We start from the raw sequence: 22,288 nt of genomic DNA, 5'->3' as shown, positions 1-22,288 counted from the left end.
ATGGAGGGATTTGAAAATAAGGATGAGAATTTTAAAATCAAGGCGTTGGTTGACTGGTAGCCATTGCAGGTCAGTGAACACAGGGGTGATAGGTAAACAGGACTTGGTGCGAGTCAAGACATGGAACAGAGAGCTTTGGATGATCTCAAGTTTACGGAGGGTAGAACGTGGGAGACCAGCCTGGAGTGCATTGGAATAGTCAAGTTTAGAGGTAAAGCCAGGGAGAGAGATGGAGTTGGTAGTTAGGGAACAGAGTATGTCGTGGGGACTGAAAATGATAGCTTTTGTCTTCCCAATGTCGAATTGGAGAAAGTTTCTGCTCGTCCAGTACTACAGGTCAGATAAGCAGTCTGGTAATTTAGCAGCAGTGGAGAAAGATGGTGGTGAGGTAGAGCTGGGTGTCAGTAGTGTAATGTGAAAATTAACATTGTGGTTTCGGATGATGTCATTGAGTGGCAGCATGTAGGTAAGAAATAGGAGGAGGCCAAGGATAGATCTTTGGGGGACAGCAGAGGTACCGGTGCGAGAACAGGAAGAGAAGCCATTGCAGGTGATACTCTGGATACAGTTCGAGTTGTTTTTTTGAAGAGTGGGGTGATGACAGCAGATTTAAAGGGGGAGAGGGACAACACCTGAAGGGAGAGAACCGTTAACAATATCAGCTAATCTGGGGACCAGGAAGGAAAGTTGGGCGGTCAGCAATTTAGTGGGAATAGGGTCGAGGGAGCAGGAGATAGGTCTCATGGACAAGATGAGCTCATAGAGGGCAAGAGGGGAGATAGGAGAGAAACTAGAGGAAGATGCGAGTTCAGGGCTAGAGCAGGGGAGCATTAGAGGAAGTTTGGGCTAGTGGAAGGGAGAGACGCGGCAGAGGCAGCTGATCGGATGGTCTTGATCACAGCAACAAAGGAGTCCATGAGTCCCTCGCACTTATTGTCAGAGGTGAGGGTGGGGGGGAGGGGTTTAAGAAGACTGTTTGCAATAGAGACATTAAGCCGGGGTTATCTTTGCATTCCAGGATGATCAGCACAGGGGTGTGATGTACATATGCACAATGTCAGCTAGCTTTTCATGGTGTTCCTTACAGAACCAGCCCAGACTTATTTCCTGATCTTTTCTGTGTTCCTTTTATTTTCTTCCCATTCATTAATCCTCAAATTAACTGCTTCTGTTGTGGAGGATGGATTTCATCTTCTTGTCTGACTTTCTTCATCATGGAAAGAAACAATGTGTTAAAGGGAATGGAACATTGCTAACATCATAGTTTGTCTCAATTATGTGTTTAAGGAATTGATGTAATTTAACTAGATTGCTGCCTGATCAGATTTTCTGATCAAATTTACAACCTCTTCATTGCGTACGTTAATTTGAATTTGTTCTTTTAAAAAAAACTATTACTTCTTAAAGATGCACTTCAGAATACTTCTTTAATATGTTCTGAATATGTTCACCAATTTTTATCAAATCTGTGTGTAATTGTGTACAGGAATTTATAATCAGTACAGTGCCCTAGAGTAGAAAAATGTGCAATCTCCCTTGCATCCACCTCATGCTGTTCTTTTCTAGCCATGGAGTCTAGCCATGGTAGAGTGCAGCACCATGCAAACTCCATTTTGTGTTGCCATAGTGGGATTCCTTTCCCTTTATCTTTGCCTGATCCTTCCCCCACCACTGGTTCAGGCATAAAGTATAGTAGCGTAGTGGTTATGTCACTGGACTAGCAATCCAGAAGCCTGAAATACTGATCCAGAGACATGAGCTCAAACTCCACTATAGCAGCTAGGGAATTTAAATTCAGTTAATTAAATAAATCTGCAATAAAAAAGCTAGTTTCAGTATTGGTGACCATGAAATGACTGGATTGTTTTAAAAGCACATCTGGTTCACTTCCCTTTTGGGAAGAAAATGTACCATCCCTCCCTGGTCTGGCCTATAGATAACTCCAGATGCTCGCAATGTGATTGATTCTTAGATGCCTTCTGAAAGGGCCAAATAATCCACTTCATGATATTCAAGAAGGAGACTCACCACCACCTTCTGGAGGGCAATTTGGGATGGGCAATAATGCTGGCCTTGCCAGTGATGCTTGCATCCCATGACTGGATTTAAAAAGAACTTTTTTTTAATTCATTCATGGGACGTGGGCGTCGCTGGCTGGGCCAGCATTTATTGCCCATCCCTAATTGCCCTTGAGAAGGTGGTGGTGAGCTGCCTTCTTGAACCGCTGCAGTCCATTTGGGGTAGGTACACCCACAATGCTGTTAGGAAGGGAGTTCCAGGATTTTGACCCAGCGACAGTGAAGGAACGGCGATATAGTTCCAAATCAGGATGGTGTGTGACTTGGAGGGGAACTTGCAGGTGGTGGTGTTCCCATGTATTTGCTGCCCTTGTCCTTGTTGTAGAGGTCGCGAGTGTGGATGGTACTGTCTAAGGAACCTTGGTGCATTGCTGCAGTGCATCTTGCAGATGGTACACACTGCTGCCACTGTGCGTCGGTGGTGGAGGGAGTGAATGTTTGTAGATGGGGTGCCAATCAAGCGGGCTGCTTTGTCCTGGATGGTGTCGAGCTTCTTGAGTGTTGTTGAAGCTGCACCCATCCAGGCATGTGGAGAGTATTCCATCACACTCCTGACTTGTGCCTTGTAGATGGTGGACAGGCTTTGGGGAATCAAGAGGTGAGTTATTCGCCTCAGTATTCCTAACCTCTGACCTGCTCTTGTAGGTATTTATGTGGCTACTCCAGTTCAGTTTCTGGTTAATGGTAGCCCCTAGGATGTTGATAGTGGGGGATTCAGCAATGGTAATGCCGTTGAATGTCAAGGGGAGATGGTTAGATTCTCTCTTGTTGGAGATGGTCATTGCCTGGCACTTGTGTGGTGCGAATGTTACTTGCCACTCCTCAGCCCAAGCCTGGATATTGTCCAGGTCTTGCTGCATTTCTACATGAACTGCTTCAGTATCTGAGGAGTCATGAATGGTGCTGAACATTGTGCAATCATCAGCGAATATCCCCACTTCTGACCTTATGATTGAAGGAAGGTCATTGATGAAGCAGCTGAAGATGGTTGGCCCTAGGACACTTTCCTAAGGAACTCCTGCAGTGATGTCCTGGAGCTCAGATGAATGATCTCCAACAACCACAACCATCTTCCTTTGCGCTAGGTATGACTCCAGCCAGCAGAGGGTTTTCGCCCGATTCCCATTGACCTCAGTTTTGCTAGGGCTCCTTGATGCCATGCTCGGTCAAATGCTGCCTTGATGTCAAGGACAGTCACTCTCACCTCACCTCTTGAGTTCAGTTCTTTTGTCCATGTTTGAAACAAGGCTGTAATGAGATCAGAAGCTGAGTGGCCCTGGCGGAACCCAAACTGAGCGTCACTGAGCAGGTTATTGCTAAGCAAGTGCTGCTTGATGGCACTGTTTATGACACCTTCCATCACTTTACTGATGATTGAGAGTAGACTGATGGGGCGGTAATTGGCTGGGTTGGACTTGTCCTGCTTTTTGTGTACAGGACATAACTGGGCAAATTTCCACATTGCAGGGTAGATGCCAGTGTTGTAGCTGTACTGGAACAGCTTGGCTAGGGGCGTGGCAAGCTCTGGAGCACAGGTCTTCAGTACTATTGCCGGAATATTGTCAGGGCCCATAGCTTTTGCAGCATCCAGTGCCTTTAGTCGTTTCTTGATATCACCCGGAGTGAATAGAATTGGCTGAAGTCTGGCATCTGTGATGTTGGGGACTTCAGGAGGAGGCCGAGATGGATCATCAACTCGGCACTTCTGGCTGAAGATTGTTGCAAATGCTTCAGCCTTATCTTTCGCACTTATGTGCTGGGCTCCCCCATCATTGAGGATGGGGATATTTGTGGAGACACCTCCTCCAGTTAGTTGTTTAATTGTCCACCACCATTCACGGCTGGATGTGGCAGGACTGCAGAGCTTAGATCTGATCTGTTGGTTATGGGATCGCTTAGCTCTGTCTATCGCATGCTGCTTACGCAGTTTGGCACACAGATATTCCTCTGTTGTAGCTTCACCAGGTTGGCACCTCATTTTGAGATATGCCTGGTGCTGCTCCTGGCATGCCCTCCTGCACTTTTCATTGAACCAGGGTTGGTCTCCTGGCTTGATGGTAATGGTAGAGTGGGGTATATGCTGGGCAATGAGGTTACAGATTGTGGTTGAGTACAATTCTGCTGCCTCTGCTGATGGCCCACAGCGCCTCATGGATGCCCACTTTTGCATTGCTGGATCTGTTCGGAATCTGTCCCATTGAGCATGGTGATAGTGCCACACAACACGATGGACGGTATCCTCAACGGGACATCGTCTCCACAAGGACTGTGCGGTGGTCACTCCTACCAATACAGTCATGGACAGAAGCATCTGCGGCAGGCAGATTGGTGAGGATGGTGTCAAGTATGTTTTTCCCTCGTGTTGGTTCCCCCACCACCTGCCGCAGACCCAGTCTAGCACCTATGTCCTTTAGGACTTGGCCAGCTCGGTCAGTAGTGGTGCTACCAAGCCACTCTTGGTGATGGACATTGAAGTCCCCCACCCAGAGTACATTTTGTGCCCTTGCCACCCTCAGTACTTCCTCCAAGTGGTGTTCACCATGGAGGAGTACTGAGTCATCAGCTGAGGGAGGGCGGTAGGTGGTAATCAGTAGGAGGTTACCTTGCCCATGTTTGATCTGATGCCATGAGACCTCATGGGGTCCGGAGTCGATGTTGAGGACTCCCAGGGCAACTCCCTCCCTACTGTAAACCACTGTGCCACCACTTCTGGTGGGTCTGTCCTGTTGGTGGGACAAGACATACCTGGGGATGGTGATGGCAGTGTCTGGGACATTGTCTGTAAGGTATGATTCCGTGAGTATGACTATGTCAGGTTGTTGCTTGACTAGTCTGTGGGACAGCTCTTCCAACTTTGGCACAAGCCCCCAGATGTTAGTAAGGAGGACTTTGCAGGGTCGACAGGGCTGGGTTTGCCGTTGTTGTTTCCGGTGCCTAGGTCGATGCCGGGTGGTCCGTCTGGTTTCATTCCTTTTTATTGACTTCGTAGCGGGTTGGTACAACTGAGTGGCTTGCTGGGCCATTTCAGATGGCATGTAAGAGTTAACCACATTGCTGTGGGTCTGGAGTCACATGTAGGCCAGACCAGGTAAAGGCAGTAGATTTCCTTCCTTAAAGGACATTACTGAACCAGATGGGTTTTTACAACAATCGACAATGGTTTCATGGCCATCATTAGACTAGCTTTTAATTCCAGATTTATTAATTAAACTCAAATTCCACCTTCTGCTGTGGTGGGTTTCGAACCCATGTCCCCATAGAAATACCATGGGTCTCTGGGTTACTAGTCCAGTGATAATACCAGTACGCCACCACCTACCCTAACTGCATTTCAAAAGACCCTATGAGCTTTTGTCTCCCAAAGTGCCCACTTTAAATGCATTGCCCACGTGACTGTGTATGATGCCTCTAATGAAATTGGATAGTGTTTTTTTTGTAATGTCATCTCTGCATGAAAACCTGTCTTCTGGTGTCGGGCATTGAACTAATGGGATTAGCACTATTACAAGAGAGAGACAGGGATCTTGTAAGAATGTTGCCTGCTGTTGCAAATTAATTAGGCCTATTAGGGAGAAGAGACTGCTCTGGTAACATTACGTCTGCCTTCTTATCGTGCATTTAGCCATGTGTCTAATGTTTGTCCTGATATTATACATTTGTCAGCCTATTTTGGCAATGTACATATATATGGTGTCTGTCATTACCTTACATTTATTAAGCTTGTTATGACTATATGTTATGGTTTTCATGGAAAATTGATTAAAACTGAAAAGAATTTTTTGAAAAGGAACCTCCACCTATTTAATAAAATTATAAATCTCAATAACATCTAGGATATTCCTCCATGCGTTCTGAATTGTTCATAATGATACTGTGAAGAATGACAACTCCTCCATGCTTTCAATGACTCAGTTGCTCACCTAAGTGTGGAACAAGAGCACACTAAACAGAAGATTTCAGGTTCAATTCTTCAGTCAGGTGGGGTTATAATTGACTTCAGCAAGCCTGAACCCTGGGGGAGTTCTCATTCCTGATTGCTTTCTTGTTTGAAACTGTGTGTGGATGTTGAACTGACACAAGGTCCTCCACAATCAAACAGCTTGACAGTACTCCGTGTCTGGGCTCATGTGAAGAATGGCCAGTCAATTCAACTATCAGGGTCCACATATTCCAGTGAGAGTCAACACCTTCGAAAGAGGAGAAAGGAAAAATATTGGCAATAAACTAAATTAGTTCCAAGAAACTTTGCTCTATATAGACTGTCATGTTCATGAGAAGTGCAGCGATGAAAATAGAGAAACAAATTGAAAAGTTAGAAAAATTAGAACAATTTTAAAAGATTGGTACAGTGACTGTTAACAACATGAAGGACAAGTCACATGACTCATACCATCTCCTGCACTGTAATCCACATTGTCAACTATGACTGAAAACCAATTAACCTCATCTGCATGAAAATAAGACAGATAATCACACATGGATGTGAGCTTTACTCAAATAAATTAAGACAAAGGCCTTCCCCAGACTTTTTGTCTGCAACTAATCTTCACTACAATGGAGTGTGTTACAAGGGTTTCCATTTTTTGTTAAAACTTGAAAATCTATATTTTTAAAAAACTGAAAAGGATTTCATGGATGCTGGAATCTTGAAGAAGCTAAACTTTGGGTGTTTTTCTTAACAGGAAGGTCAACAGAAGATTTACCAGTAAACAAATCTTACTGAAAAGCATCTGATTTCAAGTAAACACAGCTGGGGGCTGTGTTATGACCTGAAGGGGCAGATGTTTCCAAAGAAACGACAGACCATGATTTATCGCTGTCACAGGAATGCTGTGGAACAAAAACAAGAAATGCTGGAACCACTCAGCAGGTCTGGCAGCATCTGTGGAAAGAGAAGCAGAGTTAACGTTTCAGGTCAGTGACCCTTCATCGGAACAGTTAGATTCAGTTTTGAACTGTTAAAAAGCCAGTTGGTTTGACTGAAAACAAGCAGTTGGAGTTTGCTTATTGATCTGCCAGGAGAACAGAAGAAAAGCCAGACAGCTGATATCTTTCTCTCTTTGAAGAATCCCTGCTCTTGAAAAGCAAATCCTGCATCAAGTTGTACTATTGCCTCCTGTATTTGAAGAAATCCTGAATGTTTGCAGAAACCTTGCATCGTTGAAAAATGTTGCATCGAATGTGTGAGAATTGAAACCTTTGTTGCTGCACACCTATGTGAAGCCTTCTGTAGCTGCATCTCTTGAAAGCCTACCCAGACTGTTCATCAACATTGCCTGGAATGAACTGTTCAGGGAAGATTCCTAGAGGTAGCCACCTATTCACCTTTGGGACACCTTGCCAAAACAAAGGACGAGCATATCTTCTCTTCAGTCTAAGTTTTTTTTATATTCCTTCTATTTCTTTGTAACAGCTGTAAACAAAATTCCCTTTTTTCTCGCGTAACCGGTTGTGTATGAGTGTGTGTGTGAGGGCTAGGATAAAATAAGGGTCTTTAAAGCGTATGCTTTACTTCATTATTGGTTAAGACTCGGTTTATAATAAATTGATAATTTAGTTGTTTATTAAAGAAACCTGTTGGTGTGCTTTATTCTGGAGAAAAGTAGAGTGTTTGTTTGTTTCGGTAAGTGGGAAAATTTAAAATATATGTTGTGATCTGGGGTGAAGTGGGACTGAATTAATAGTGCACTCCTCCCCCTTCAGCCATAACAAGTGTGAACAGCCTTCATATCCTCAAAATCGGGCTATCAAAAGGCCATTGTGCAGCCCAGCAAGAACTAAAACCTGAAGTCACATGGGCAGAACTAACACTTGTAGGTTCACCTTAAAAGGTAATCATTTTGAGGAACAGAAGGGGGTCTGACCAGTACAGAACTTCAGGCATCAAGATCAGGCTGGTCTCTCCTCAGTCACCAGAAAAACAACTAAAACCATCTTGAATTCCAGCATGGCACAGAGAGAGAGAGATCAGTTCCAGCTGACACAATTGAATGCTACTGAGACAAATCGGAAGCCAGTTACAGCAGAGACTAGAGAGTGCCTTTGTAAAAACTACTCTTCTACCTGTGAGAATTGAACTCAGCCATCAGCACCATCTTCAACCGGAAGTGGACTGCCAGAAGGCCAGCAATTACAAGGTAACCAGCAACCAGGCCGGCAACTGTAAAATTCACTTTCCGAGAGGATCCCACAGGTTTTCCCAGAAACAACAGACTTTTACACCGTGAACTATTAATCTTTACCTTCTATCTATCTTCTCTTGAGAGTGCATGCCAGAGTGAAAGCGTGCATGAGTGGTATTGCAAACATTTCGGGGAGTGAATATGGTTTAAATAGTTAATCTTCTGTTTTCAACCTACAAGAAAACCCATCGCTGTCTGTTTATTTGGCAGGTAAAACGGAGATTGAAACACTAGTAACACAAAAACACCATCTATGGTCAGTTGGGAGGTGAACAGTGGGAACCAGTTACACCATCACCCATCTGATCATAACAAGACTTATATAGAAATATATATGGTGTGCGTGTGATAGTTAGATATATAATATATCTGGAGTGCTCTAACTGAAAAGGTGGTGGAAGCTGATCCCATAAAAATTTTAAATGGGAGTTGGGGTACTTGAGGATGAGGAACTTTACTGGGTCACAGACAAAAAGTGAGGATGTGGGGCTAAGCATCTCTGCTCTTTAAAAGAGCCAGCACAGGCTCGGCGGGCCGAATGTGCTGTAAATTTCTATGATTCTATGAATTCTTTGATCCTGCTGGTTCTATATCCAAACCGGGTAAAGTAACAAACTGAATAGCTCTTCTACTTTACAGTTCACTGCCTGAGTAATGGAGTGTGGAATTAGAACAGCAGCATTACAGCTTTGGTCCAAACATGAACAAAAGAGCTGAATTCCAGAGGTGAGGTGAGAGTGACTGTCTTTGATATCAAGGCAGCCTCGGACTGAATGTGGCATCAAGGAACTCAAGCAAAATTAAAGTCAATGGACATCAGGGAGAAGACTCTACATTGGTTGGAGTCATATCTACAGAAGAAAATATTTCTGGTTGTTGGAGCCCAATCATCTCAGCTTCAGATCATTTCTGCAGGAGTTCTTCAGGGCAGTGTCCTAGGCTCAACCACCTTCAGCTGCTTCATCAATGACCTTCCCTTCATAAGGTCCGAAGTGGGGATATTCACTGCACGATGTTCAGTTCAATTTGCAATGCCTCAGACAATGAAGCGGTCCATGCCCACATGCAGCAAGACCTGAATAACATTCAGGCTTGGGCTGATAAGTGGAAAGTAACGTGCGCCACACAAGTAGCAGGCAGTGATCATCTCCAACATGAGAAAGCCTAACCACTTCCCTTTGACATTCAACAGCATTACCATTGTCGAATCCCCCACCATCATTATCCTGGGGGTCACCATTGATCAGAAACTTAACTGGACAAGCCACGTAAAAACTGTGACCACAAGAGAAGGTCAGAGACTGGGAATTCTATGATGTGTGACTCCCCAAAGCGTTTCCACTATCGACAAGGCATAAATCAGGAGTATAATGGAATGTTTTCTACTTGACTGGATGAGTGCAGCTCCAATAACGCTCAGAAGTTTGACACCATCCAGAATAAAGTAGCCTGCATGACTGTCACCTCATCTACCATCTTAAATATATACTCTCTCTATGATGGCTGCAGTGTGTGCCATCTACAAAATGCATTGCAGCAACTCACCCAAGGATTCTTCCAATCTTACAAATCCATGACCTCTACTACCTACAAGAACCATTACTGCAAATTTCCATCCAGGTCACACACCATCCTCACTTGGAAGCATATCGCTGTTCCTTCACTGTTTATTTATTTTTATTTATTTAGAGATACAGCACTGAAACAGGCCCTTCGGCCCACCGAGTCTGTGCCGACCAACAACCACCCATTTATACTAATCCTACATTAATCCCATAGTCCCAACCTACACTAGGGGCAATTTACAATAGCCAATTTACCTATCAGCCTGCAAGTCTTTGGCTGTGGGAGGAAACCGGAGCACCTGACGGAAACCCACGCGGTCACAGGGAGAACTTGCAAACTCCGCACAGGCAGTACCCAGAACTGAACCAAGGTCGCTGGAGCTGTGAGGCTGCGGTGCTAACCACTGCGCCACTGTGCCGCCCACTGTGCTGGATCAAAATCCTAGAAGTCCCTACCTAAAGGCAGCAGGTAATCGCATCAGAGTTCACAGATGCGATTCAGTTCCTTTTAAAAAATCATGCATTCTGTCCTTATTTTTATATCGTACTTTAATTTTATATTCCATTTATAGTTAAATAAACAATGTTACAAGTGGTGGAGCTAGGAGCTTCACTGCTGTGCAGTCTGCGAGTTATGATCTGAAATGCACTACGTGAAAGGATGGTGGAAGCAGATTTAATAGTATCTTTCAAAACAGAATTGGAAATATATTTGTAAAGGAAAAAATTTCAGAGCTATGGAGAAAAAGCAGGAGAGTGGGACTGAGGCAATTGCATAGCTCTTTCAAAGAGCCGGCACAGACAGAAATGGGACAAATGGTAGCCTTCTGTGCTGTACAATTCTATGTCTATGTTCTATGTCCATTCCCTGCTCTTCAAAAATGTCATGGGATCTTTTGCATCCACCTCAACAGATAAGGCCTTGGTTTAACTTTTCATTTGAAAGATGACACCGCCAACTATGCAGCACACCATCAGAATTATACTAAAGTGCCAGCCTAGAGTGAGATTTGAACCCGCAACCTTCTAACTCCGAGGCAAGAATGCTACTATTAAACCAAGCTGATAGAAGTTTCTACAGTGGCGCAGTGGTTAGCACCGCAGCCTCACAGCTCCAGCGACCTGGGTTCAATTCTGGGTACTGCCTGTGTGGAGTTTGCAAGTTCTCCCTGTGTCTGCGTGGGTTTCCTCCGGGTGCTCCGGTTTCCTCCCACATGCCAAAGACTTGCTGGTTGATCGGTTAATTGGCCTTTATAAATTGCCTCTAGTATAGGTAGGTGGTAGGGAAATATAGGGACAGGTGGGGATGTGGTAGTAATGTGGAATTAGTGTAGGATTAGTATAAAATGGGTGGTTGATGGTCAGCACAGACTCTGTGGGCCGAAGGGCCTGTTTCAGTGCTGTATCTCTAAACTAAACTAAAAACTAAAACAGAACGGTACTGGTTTAAGACTCTTTTAAGATGCCAGATGCACAGATTAGATTGTCCAGTTTCATTCAGAAGGTGAGACTTCAAAATTCTAATCACAATTGCACCTGTTAATATTGTCCTTTAGATATAGATTGTGCAACTGTGAAACTGACAAACTCAGCAGTAGAAAATATACCAAATGTAGCCTCCCCACAGACTGACTCTGAGATTTGCCCACAGTCCAATACTAAAGATTGTTCTAGAGATGGTTTTCAAACTCAGCCCACACTCTGTCTTGGTTCAAGAGCTTCCTCTGCATTTCAGAAGAGAAACAAGTCTCTTCAGCAGTCTGTCAATCAAAAAGCATTGCGTTTAGCAGTACATTGTGAAGTTATCCAAGACTGAGACTGAAGTAATGACATGTTCTGAGAAGATGGTTTTGGATGAACTGTTAGTTCAAGAAAAGGTAAAATTCAAGCCTCTTTCACTTCCTGTCTCTCCTGTGAAAACCCTTTTAATAAACCAGCCTTCCAGTCAACAAAACGGACAAGCTCCTTCCTACTTATGGTCCACTGCCAATATGGATTGTTCAGGAAAAGAACCAAGCAAATTAGGTCCTTCTTTAGGATTGTGTGCAGTTCAAAAACAAAAGATTAATTCTCTCAACCTCACGGAATCAATGAATTCAGAGCAAAATACAGATGATAAACTTGTTATTGGCAAGAGCACTGAAGACAGCAAATTAAAAGTTCAATTCTTATCCATATCTAAACTACATGAGAATGGCAATGTTAACTTGTTCCTTTTTTTAACTCGCAAACTTCATTCCATCTGCTGATATTATTTCTATTAAATGCATTTGATTGGAAGCCTTTCCCAGCTGCAGAAGAAGGGGGTGAAATTGGTTTCAGGCAGGGACTCAAAATCACATTTCCCCACAGTTATACAACAGGCCAAAATATTCAGTTTTATTGATGTCAAAGGAACTGAATATCAGGCAGGGCATAGAAAAGGCAACCAATGCAATATCGCCTGAGTCCAATTTCACCCCCTGAAGTGTTTAACTTCTATGAATGTGCACCAAAGAACATGCAAATGCAGATCCTTCAATGAATTCTGTATTCAGAAAATAGGCCCTATTAAGTTTGTTTTTGAATATTAAGAAATGTACAAGTAAACATCAAAATAGCAACAACTAATAGCAATCTTTCAAAGGAATCTATATACCTAGCAGTAACTTATTGAGTAATTAACCAAAATTAATGTTGCAGATTCTGTTTATATCTTAAAATTGGTAATGTTTTTGTTCCGCATCCCACAGCACTAGTTTTCTCTTCAAACAACACAGGATTACTTCCCTGTCCTATGGCGGGCAGCAGCAGTGGTAAGAAAAAAACATTTTAAATGATAGATATGCATGATACATGTAAGTGAATTTAAGGCTGTAATTCAATCTCCAGGTTCAAATGGTGAACCTGAGCCATTTGAACTTCATTCATATGGTTTGTGCTGTCAAATGAAACTTTCAATGAGATTATTGCTTTTTAATTCTCCCCATGCTATGACACTGTCAAAATGTTATCAGAAAATATTGATATGATATATATTTGAAAGGTAATAAAAGGAGATGGTGATGGGATTTTCAGAGTGGTGTTGAAATGTTCTTAAAAGTAAAATTGTACATTTTGTTTTACTTTGGATATCCAATAACAGCTTGAAATACTCCCTGGTTTATTATGGATATAAAAAGTAGAGTTCCTTTCCGCTCTGCCCCAGTAAAATGTTTGAACCCCCAAACTAATCTGCACTGCATTACCTGCCCACTGGTGGAAGGACACCTTTCATATACATTTGTACTTCAAAGTGTTAACTCTTTCATTCCTAGACTGGGTCACTCCTTTCTGGGCAATTCAGAAGCAATGTGGCCTAGTTGGGAGTGTCTTAGTATAAATTACTTGTAGTAATAAGCTGCTTTAGATGAGTCAGTACTTTGTTTTTAACATTATAATTGCAATGTTTCTTTGCCCTATTGGGCTTCATATAGTTTCCTCAAAGGAAATGCAATGTCTTCCTATGTAAGACATAACCAGCTAACTGACAACTCTGTACGAATCATGAGCTTGGGTTGTGCACCATTTTTGAATGTCTCTATCCTCTGACTTTCTTTAACTTACAGATTTTGTTTCGTCCCTGACAGGTGCAGGTTAAAACTATTATACTGTACTAAGGAACAAACTAATGCATGGATTTTGATTTTGCAGTCTACTGTGCAGCTGCAGGCTGCAAAATTTTGATAAGGTCAGAAAACGGATGCGGGGATCGCAATGCGCTGTTAAGCCTTGCCCCTTGCTTCCGATGTATTCAACATGCAAACTTTTGCTACCTGCTCATTTAAATGTGTGTAGAGTGCACCTTGTACTAAGTGAATTGTTGAGTGGCTGCATGCCCAAGCAGGAGGTGCAAAATCGTGAGATGCTAGCACCACTTAAAGCTTACCTGCATTATTTAAAGCCATCCTGAACCTCTTAAAGGGTAGGTACATTCTGGCTGCAGCAGGTGGTGGAACTGGTTGTAGAAGAGAGTGTGAGCAAGAAGAATGCTGAATTAGAGCACAACTTGGCGGAGAGAGGGCTCCAAGATTTTCTGATGCTGTACTGGAAGCCTTGGTCGAAGAGGAGGAGAGATGTTATCTATCTGTAGGGGGACATGAGGCCTTCCAGACAACTGCTCAGAAGGCAGTAGGAGCAGATTGTTGTGCCAGCCAATGCCTGGAATCTAGACCTGAGGACCTGGATGAAGTGCCACGAGAAGTTCAGTGATTTCATACAAGTGTTCAAGGTCAGTAAAAGCAGCTTCAAATGCCATAACCCACCAACTGCCTCACTAGCCTCACACACTGCTTAATGTACCACATTCTTATCACTCGCCTATCGACAATCTCTATCAATCATGACTCATACCTAACATTCATAACTTCACCTAACCCTCACACATATTGCTGCTGCACGCTTCACACCCACATCTCACAGCTTTCACACACTGCCAGCTACTCAACCATGATAGCCACATCATCCAAGTACATTGCATGACACTCACTGACACATTTCCCTCTCTCTTACAGGGAAGGTGGCACACAACCAGAGGCAGCAGCACCTAACCAGCGGGGGACAGGCACATCTGTGTGCCCTGACTCCAATGGAGGAGATGAGTGGCCATTGCTGAGCTGTGGACAGCGGCAGGGTGAAACCATCCCAAATGACTGACAGTAACCTCATATCTAATCCTCCTCCTCACATCCCTCCTCCCTCTCACTCCACAATCTTATCTGATTTACAAGCTGCAGATGGTTTAAGCATGCACCTGTTCCTTTCCCTGCCTTCCCTCACCACAACCCTACCCTTGTGCTTGTCTCCTTTAAGCAACTGCAACCTAGCCAGTGGTGGAAAAAAGTGACGAAGAAGAAATACTGTCACTAGCTCTCACACTTACAACCACCAGCTCAGAAACTGACAATGCCCCTCAGATACTGAAGGAGTCTGTGCCCACATGCAACAAGACCTGGATAACATTCAGGCTTGGACTAATAAGTGGCAAGTAACATTCATGCCACACAAGTGTCAAGCAATGACCATCTCCAACAAGACAGAATCTATCTCTCCTTGACATTCAACAGCATTACCATCGATGAATCCCCCCACTCCCCCTACTGCCCACCAAAAACATCCTGGGGTTACCATTGACCAGAAACTGAACTGAACCAGCCATATAAATACTGTGGCGACAAGAGCAGGTCAGAGCCTGAGAATTCTACAGTGAGTAACTCACATTCTGACTCCCCAAAGTCTGTCCACCATCTACAAGGCACAAGTCAGGACTGTGATGGAATACTCTCCACTTGCCTGGATGAGTGCAGCTCCAGAACACAAAAGAGGCTTAACAGCAGCCAGGAAAAAGCAGCCCACTTGATTGATATCCAATCCACCACCTTAAATATTCACTTCCTGCACACAGTGGCAGCAGAGTGTACCATATACAAGATGCACTGCAGCAACTCACCAAGGCTCCTGCGACAGCATCTTCCAAATCTGTGACCTCTACCACCTAGAAGGACAGGGCCAACAGATGCATGGGAGCACCACCTCCTGCAAGCTCCCCTCCCATTTGCTCACCATCTTGACTTGGAACTATATCAACATTCCTTCACCATCGCTGGGTCAAGATCCTGGAACTCCCTCCCTAACAGCACTGTGGGCGTACCTACACTGCAAGGACTGCAACAGTTCAAGAAGGCAGCTCACTACCACCTTCTTGAGGGCAATTAGGGATAGATAATAAATGCTGGCCTTGTCAGTGATGCCCACATCCCACAAACAAATAAAAAGACTGTGTGTAATTTAGAGACTGAATATGAACATGCTGAGACACTAGGCATGAATGACCAGCTGCCAGGGGAGAGAACAAGGATAGAGCAGGTGCCAGCTCGCCAGGGGATGAGATTGTCCATGAGTTCTACTGCAGAGGACTCAGTTGAAAACTTCAATGGGGCAGCCCAGATAAAAATGCAATCCTTGGTGCATGGGCAGGCTATGGTGGTCATGGTCAGGAGCACAGAGGAGTCTGGCATCAACTTGGCTCAGGCTTTTTGCAGAGCTTAGAGCTCATCCCTTCCAGCCTGGAAGTAGTGACCAACTCTATCAGCACACTTGCGGACCTAACCACGATACAGCGTCTGATGGCCGATGTCTTAGCTTCCATTACAGCTCAAGCAGAAACCACTCAATGGCTGCTGCAGTATAAGCTCAGACTGCCCTCCTGCAAGCTGAATCCTCCAACAGATAACTAGCATTGCTGAGGTGCTGTCCCAGTAGAGCAGCAGTAGCACCATGGAGAATGAACCTGCTGTCCACCCTCAGGATGACACCATTTGTCTTCCCAGCACTGCCACTTGCCAGTGGCCTTGCTGTTGCCTGTCAGCCGGCCAGCCCAGACTGCTGCCATCCATGCCGAGGTTGTGCAGCCCAAAGCCGGGCCTTTTAGGCCCAGAGTTGCTCGAGGCCATTCTGCAAGGCCATCTGCATTCTCCCCCACTGAAACTTGGCAGCCTTCCTAAGGAATGTTGCCCCAGTGGCTATAGCATGGCTGCAGGAACACTAGGATATTCAAGGGCACCCACAAGACAGGCACTGTGAATGCACAAGGGTGATTAGTTGACTTTTGTTTGGAATATTGGATGGTTTGAAATGTTTGCTTTGTGGTGGGTTTTTTTGAAAGCATTGTGGCCATGAGGACACTGTGAAAGTCAGTAACAGAGGAAAGGTAAGATGTGGATCTGTTTTTGAATGGGGAATTGGGGTTGTGTTCACTGTAATTGCAGTAGGATGAACTGATGACAGACGGTCTGATCATGAAGGTGATTTGTTGGTTGCCTCCTCCCCTTGCTGCTCACCAAATGTCTGGCAGCAAGGGCTGTGCCATCATGATAGCGAGGTTATGCAGTGTGCAACAGACCAGGACGAATCGTGACACCCACTCTGGTGAGTACTGCAGGGCTCCTCCAGAGCAGTCCAGGCAGTGGAAGTGTTGTTCGAGCACCCAAGTGGTCTTCTCAATCACATTTTGTATGGCAGCATGGCTTTCATTATATACAGGCTGCTCACGTGTGTGGATTGCGCACTGGAGTCATGAACCAAGTGGTCCTTGTTGCCCAATTGCCACCCTCTGGTTTGTTGCGGTGGCTCAAATGCAGATGGTAGAACAAACTGCCACAGAATGAAGGCATCATGACTGCTGCCAGAGTACCAGGCATTGACCTGTATGACGTGCTGAGTATGATCGCACACCAACTAGACACTGAGGGACCAGAATCCCTTCCAGTTGCGGTGCATCTCAGAATTTACATGCAGCACCTGCAAAGTGACTTGCGTGCAGCCAATGGCATCCTGCACTGTGGGGAAGTCTGCAATCATAGCAAAGCCTGCTCCACCTAGTTCTCTCTGGTAACAGAGCTCTCATTGTATACAAACCCTTATTGATCTCTCTTACACAATGGTGAACAGAAAATGGGGTGATGTTGCAAATATCGCCTGCTGTAGCTTGGAAGGAGCCCGTGCATAAATGTTCATGGCCCCAGCCACCTTCACAGCCATTGGCAATGCCAATGCTGTCTTTGCCCGGTGCTGTGGCTCCAGATCAAGCTACAACAGATGGCAGATTTCAGTGAGCACCTCCTTAGTGAAGGGGAGATGTTGCACACACTGTCCCTTGATGAGGTTGAGGTAGGGGAATTGCTGTCTGAAGACCCTTGGGGAATATGACCTCCTGTTAAGAGACCTTCTCCCCTTTCCTCCTCCTCCCTCTTTGAGCAACTTGTCCTCCTCTGTGTCACCTCTACCTATTCTCCCTGTCATGCTGCAGGCGAATGCGTTAGAAACTATTGCACCCACATCTGGGAGCAAGTGGTCTGAGCAGAATTCAAAGTCAGAACCAAAGCCTTTACCACATCCATACCACTCCCTGTAAACTTTACCACCTTTTAAGTAGCAGTACAAACCAGGTATTTCTACTAACTCGGGCAGAGCCAGTAGAAAACAAACAGCAATTAACCCCTGAAAGTAGTTGATGATCCCTTTTAAATAGCACTGGTGCAATGTCCTTGCTGCTGCTGAATGCATGTCAGCTGTGCAAGCTTAAGAGACTGCGTTGCTGGAGCATTTTAAAAAAAAAAGGTTGAAAGTGGCACTGCTGGATGCTAACTGATGTCACGATCTGCCTACTCTGCACACTTCTGGTGACGTTCCCTGCACCTGGCTAATCCCCTTATTTAAACACCTGTATGCGCACCTGATTTTGCACTGGAAACGGCACCCATAGCGCTGAAAATATGGGTGCTACACAACCGAATTTTGCAGCCACTATATTTTCTATTGTTTGGAATAGAACAGCAACACAAGGCACCACCCAAATTTATCAGAAAAAATGATTTAACGTATCCCACAAAAACTCAGTGTAACAGCTTCTCTTGGTGTCACCAAAATTATTAGAGTCCAGGTTAGACCCGCACCAGCTGGCTTATTACACTTCAAGGTTCGGCATGAGGAATGACCACAGCAGAACCAGGGACAAATTGCAACATGGCTTTTATTGTAAGAATAATAAATGGAAATATATCAGAGGTTGTTTTGTACAGAGAAATGTATCCTATTGTATGTATTAAGGCATTTCTTTTCACTTTACTGCAGTGTTATTTTTGCTTCAATAAAGGTGAACAAGAATTAGATTCTCCTCATCTGAGCTCACTGATTCAATCAACACGCCGTGATTCTGTGTCCACTGGAACCACAACACTTTCACAAATAGAGGATATCAGGCAACATCTGCAGTCCCTGGAAGCAGATTACCGGGAACTTGTCACGCTTCTTTCAAGGGATAGCAGGACTGGACCAGCACATCGAAAGTTAATGCACAAGCAGAAAGGACAAAGCCCTGTGAAAAATGGCAAACTATTAGCACAGCTTACATTACAGCGGCAGAAGGATATTTGGTATTTATCCCAGAAGAGAGCTTGGAATGGATGAACTGCATAAAGTAATACGTCATTATGAAATGACTATAGTATAAACCACCCTTTAATTATTTCCTGCCAACAAAACAAATGAAAATGATGATAACATCCCTATTCATATCAATTTATGCCAAAGTCATTTAAATGAAATACTAATGCAGCAATGAACTGCAGGGATTATTGAAAAGGTTTTTATTCTAAAACTTTAAATATCTAGATGCGTACCCAAGGTCACACCATACTGCCAATTTTTCAGGTTCAATTTTATTGCCATATTTTTGTATTTCTTGAAGCATTAGTCACAGCACATTAGACTATTTCGTTCCCCACTCCAGAGACATAAACACCCAATTTAGGATGACACTTCAGGGCAGTACTAAGTGATAGCTGCACTGTCGGAGACAGACAGAGAAAGAACTTGTGTTTATAATGTGCCCTTTCCTGAATATAAAATGTCCCAAAGCTCTTCACTGCTGATTAATTACTTTTGAAGTATAATCACTGTGGTAGGGAAATGTGGCAGCCAGATTGTGCACCACAATTTCCCACAAACTGCAATGAGATGTTCCTCTACTCTTCTCTGTCTGTCTAGTGTTATGAGATTAAATAGGGATAGTCAGCATGGATTTGTTAAGGGAAAGTCGTGTCTTAATAACATAATTGAATTTTTTGAGGCGGTAACAAGGAGGATTGATGAGGGTAGTGCAGTGGATGTTGTCTACATGGATTTTAGTAAGGCATTTGACAAGGTCCCACATGGCAGACTGGTAAGAAAAGTAAAAGCCCATGGGATACAGGGGAATGTGGCGAGTTGGATCCAAAATTGGCTCAGTGTCAGGAAACAAAGGGTGATGGTCAAAGGAAGTTTTTGCGAATGGAAAGCTGTTTCCAGTGGCGTTCCACAGGGCTCAGTGTTGGGTCCCTTGCTGATTGCTGTATATATTAATGATTTGGACTTAAATGTGGGAGGCATGATTGAGAAATTTGCAGATGACACAAAAATTGGCTGTGTAGTTGATAGCGAAGAGGATAGCTGTAGACTCCAGAATGATATCAATGGTTTGGTAGTGTGGGCGGAAAAGTGGTAAATGGAATTCAGTCTGAGAAGTGTGAGTTAATGCATTTGGGCAGGGAAAACAAAGAAAGGGAATACACAATAAACAGGAGCATATTGAGAGGGGTAGAGGAAGCAAGAGACTTTGGAGTGCATGTCCACAGGTCCCTGAAGGTGGCAGGACAGGTGGATAAAATGGTGAAGAATGCATATGGAATGCTTTCCTTCATTAGCCGAGGTATAGAATACGAAAGCAGGGATGTAATGCTGGAACTGTATAAAATGCTGGTTTGGCCACAGCTGGAGTATTGCGTACAGTACTGGTCATCACATTACAGGAAGGACATAATTGCTCTGGAGAGAGTACAGAAGAGATTTACAAGAATGTTTCCAGGGCTGCAAAATTGCAGCTATGAGGAAGGATTGGATAGGCTAGGGTTGTTTTCCTTAGAACAGAGGAGGTTGAGCGGTGACTTAATTGAGGTGTACAAAATTATGAGGGACCTAGATAGAGTAGACAGGAAGGACCTGTTTCTTCTAGCAGAGAGCTCAATTACCAGTGGCCACAGATTTAAGGTGATTGGTAGAAGGATTAGAGGGGACATGAGGAAAAATATTTTCACCCAGAGGGTGGTGTGTGTCTGGAATTCACTGGCCGGATTGGTGGTGGAGGCAGAAACCTCAACTCATTTAAAAGATACCTGGACCTGCACCTGAAGTGCTGTAATCTGCAAGGCTACGGACCAGATGCTGGAAGGTGGGATTAAAATGGGTGGCTAGATTTTTCAGCGGGTGCAAATACAATAGGCTGAATGGCCTCTTTCTGTGCCATAACTTTTCTATTGTTCTATCTCTTGTGTTCACCCAAGAAGACTGACAGAGCCCCATTTTTGGCTGAGATGTTAGGTTGAAGTTCAGCTGCCTGCTCCAAGTTGGACTTAAAATGTCCAAAATTAGGCCTGCTCAGGTCGGGGAAAAAGGAACCTCACCTGAACCCAACCGAGCCACGGCAGACCCGAGCCCGACCCGGCCCCAGTCCTTCCAATTTAGCCCCGGGCGCGACCCGACCCGACCCGAACTCGCCCTGATTTGACCCTGATCCGACCATCCCTTTACTTACCTTCCTGACACCGAACCTTCAAGAAGCTGCAGCGCATGCGTGATGACATCACGTGATGTCATTCGCTCACGTGTAGACTCAGTTTCGTCCGGGACTCCCAGCTCAGGTAAGATTTCTTTTAAAAATTCCAATACTTACCAGCAGAGCACTTACCGTGTGTGTCCGGCCCGACTCGACCTGGACTCAGCCCGACCCGACCCGAGCCCAAAAGCCGGACCCTGAAAATGGGCCCGACCCAACCCGAAACCGACACATGTTGTCGGGTCCCGTCGGGTTCATAGAACATAGAACATAGAACATACAGCACAGAACAGGCCCTTCGGCCCACAATGTTGTGCCGATCCTTTGTCCTCTGTCAAGGACAATTTAATCTATACCCCATCATTCTCCTTTATCCATATACCTATCCAAAAGCCTTTTGAAAGTCCCTAAAGTTTCTGACTCAACAACTTCCCCGGGCAAGGCATTCCATGCCTCGACCACTCTCTGGGTTCAGGTCGGGTAACAGGCCTCTATCCAACATTACTCTTCAAAGAAGAGTGAGAGAGCTATCCTGGCATCCAGGCCAACATTTATCTTTCAACCAACACCATTAAAATCAGATGACTCAGATGACCCATCAGTTCTGATGAAAGGTCGCAGACCTGAAACGTTCACCGTTTCTCTCTCTACAGATGCTGCCAGACCTGCTGAGTATTTCCAGCATTTTCTGTTTTTATACCATTAAAATCAGATTACCTGTTCACTTACCTCATTGTTGTTTGTGGGAATTTGCTGTCTATCAATTGGCCTGCAATTTTGCCTAAATTGCACAGGTGGCTATACCTCAAAAGTATTTCATTAGCTGTGAAGCTTTTTTGGGACATGAGTGGTGATTTATGAATACAATTTTTTTTTTACTTTGTGTAAATGTGTCAATGACCTCATAGTGAAGGCACCCCTAGGCAGCAGTGATCATAATATGATTGAATTTTACATTCAGTTTGAGGGAAAGGAGAGTGAGTTTAAGACTAGTCTTTCAAACTTAAATAAGAGCAATTATGAGGGCATGAAAGCAAAGGTAGCAAAAGTGAACTAGCAAAATAGGGTAAGGGATAGGTCAATAGAGATGCAGTGGTCGACATTTAAGGCGATATTTCAGAATACGCAGAATAGATGCATTCCAATGGGAAAGAAAAATTTAAGGGGAAGAACCCACCATCTGTGGTAAACTAAAAAAGTTAAAGATAGTATCAAACTTAAAGAAAAAGTATATAATTGTGCAAAGATTGGGTGGCAGTTCAAAAGATTGAACAGAATATTAAAAAACGGCAAAGA

General features: G+C 44.2%; 1 protein-coding gene across 1 annotated transcript in view; it reads left to right on the top strand.

The window, feature by feature from the left end:
* The window catches only part of LOC137373870 (uncharacterized), a 144,840-nt gene that overhangs the window by 70,978 nt on the left and 51,574 nt on the right, over positions 1–22,288 (top strand). The window contains exons 9-10 of the mRNA XM_068039375.1: positions 12,558–12,620; positions 18,497–18,776. Of these exons, the coding sequence (XP_067895476.1) occupies positions 12,558–12,620; positions 18,497–18,776 (343 nt within the window). The remainder of the gene's footprint in view (positions 1–12,557; positions 12,621–18,496; positions 18,777–22,288) is intronic.

This window comes from Heterodontus francisci, chromosome 9 (assembly GCF_036365525.1).
Source record: "Heterodontus francisci isolate sHetFra1 chromosome 9, sHetFra1.hap1, whole genome shotgun sequence".
In the NCBI taxonomy this organism is placed as follows: Eukaryota; Metazoa; Chordata; class Chondrichthyes; order Heterodontiformes; family Heterodontidae; genus Heterodontus; species Heterodontus francisci.
Note: the sequence above shows the minus strand (reverse complement) of the source record. Positions and strands in the feature narration are given on the sequence as shown.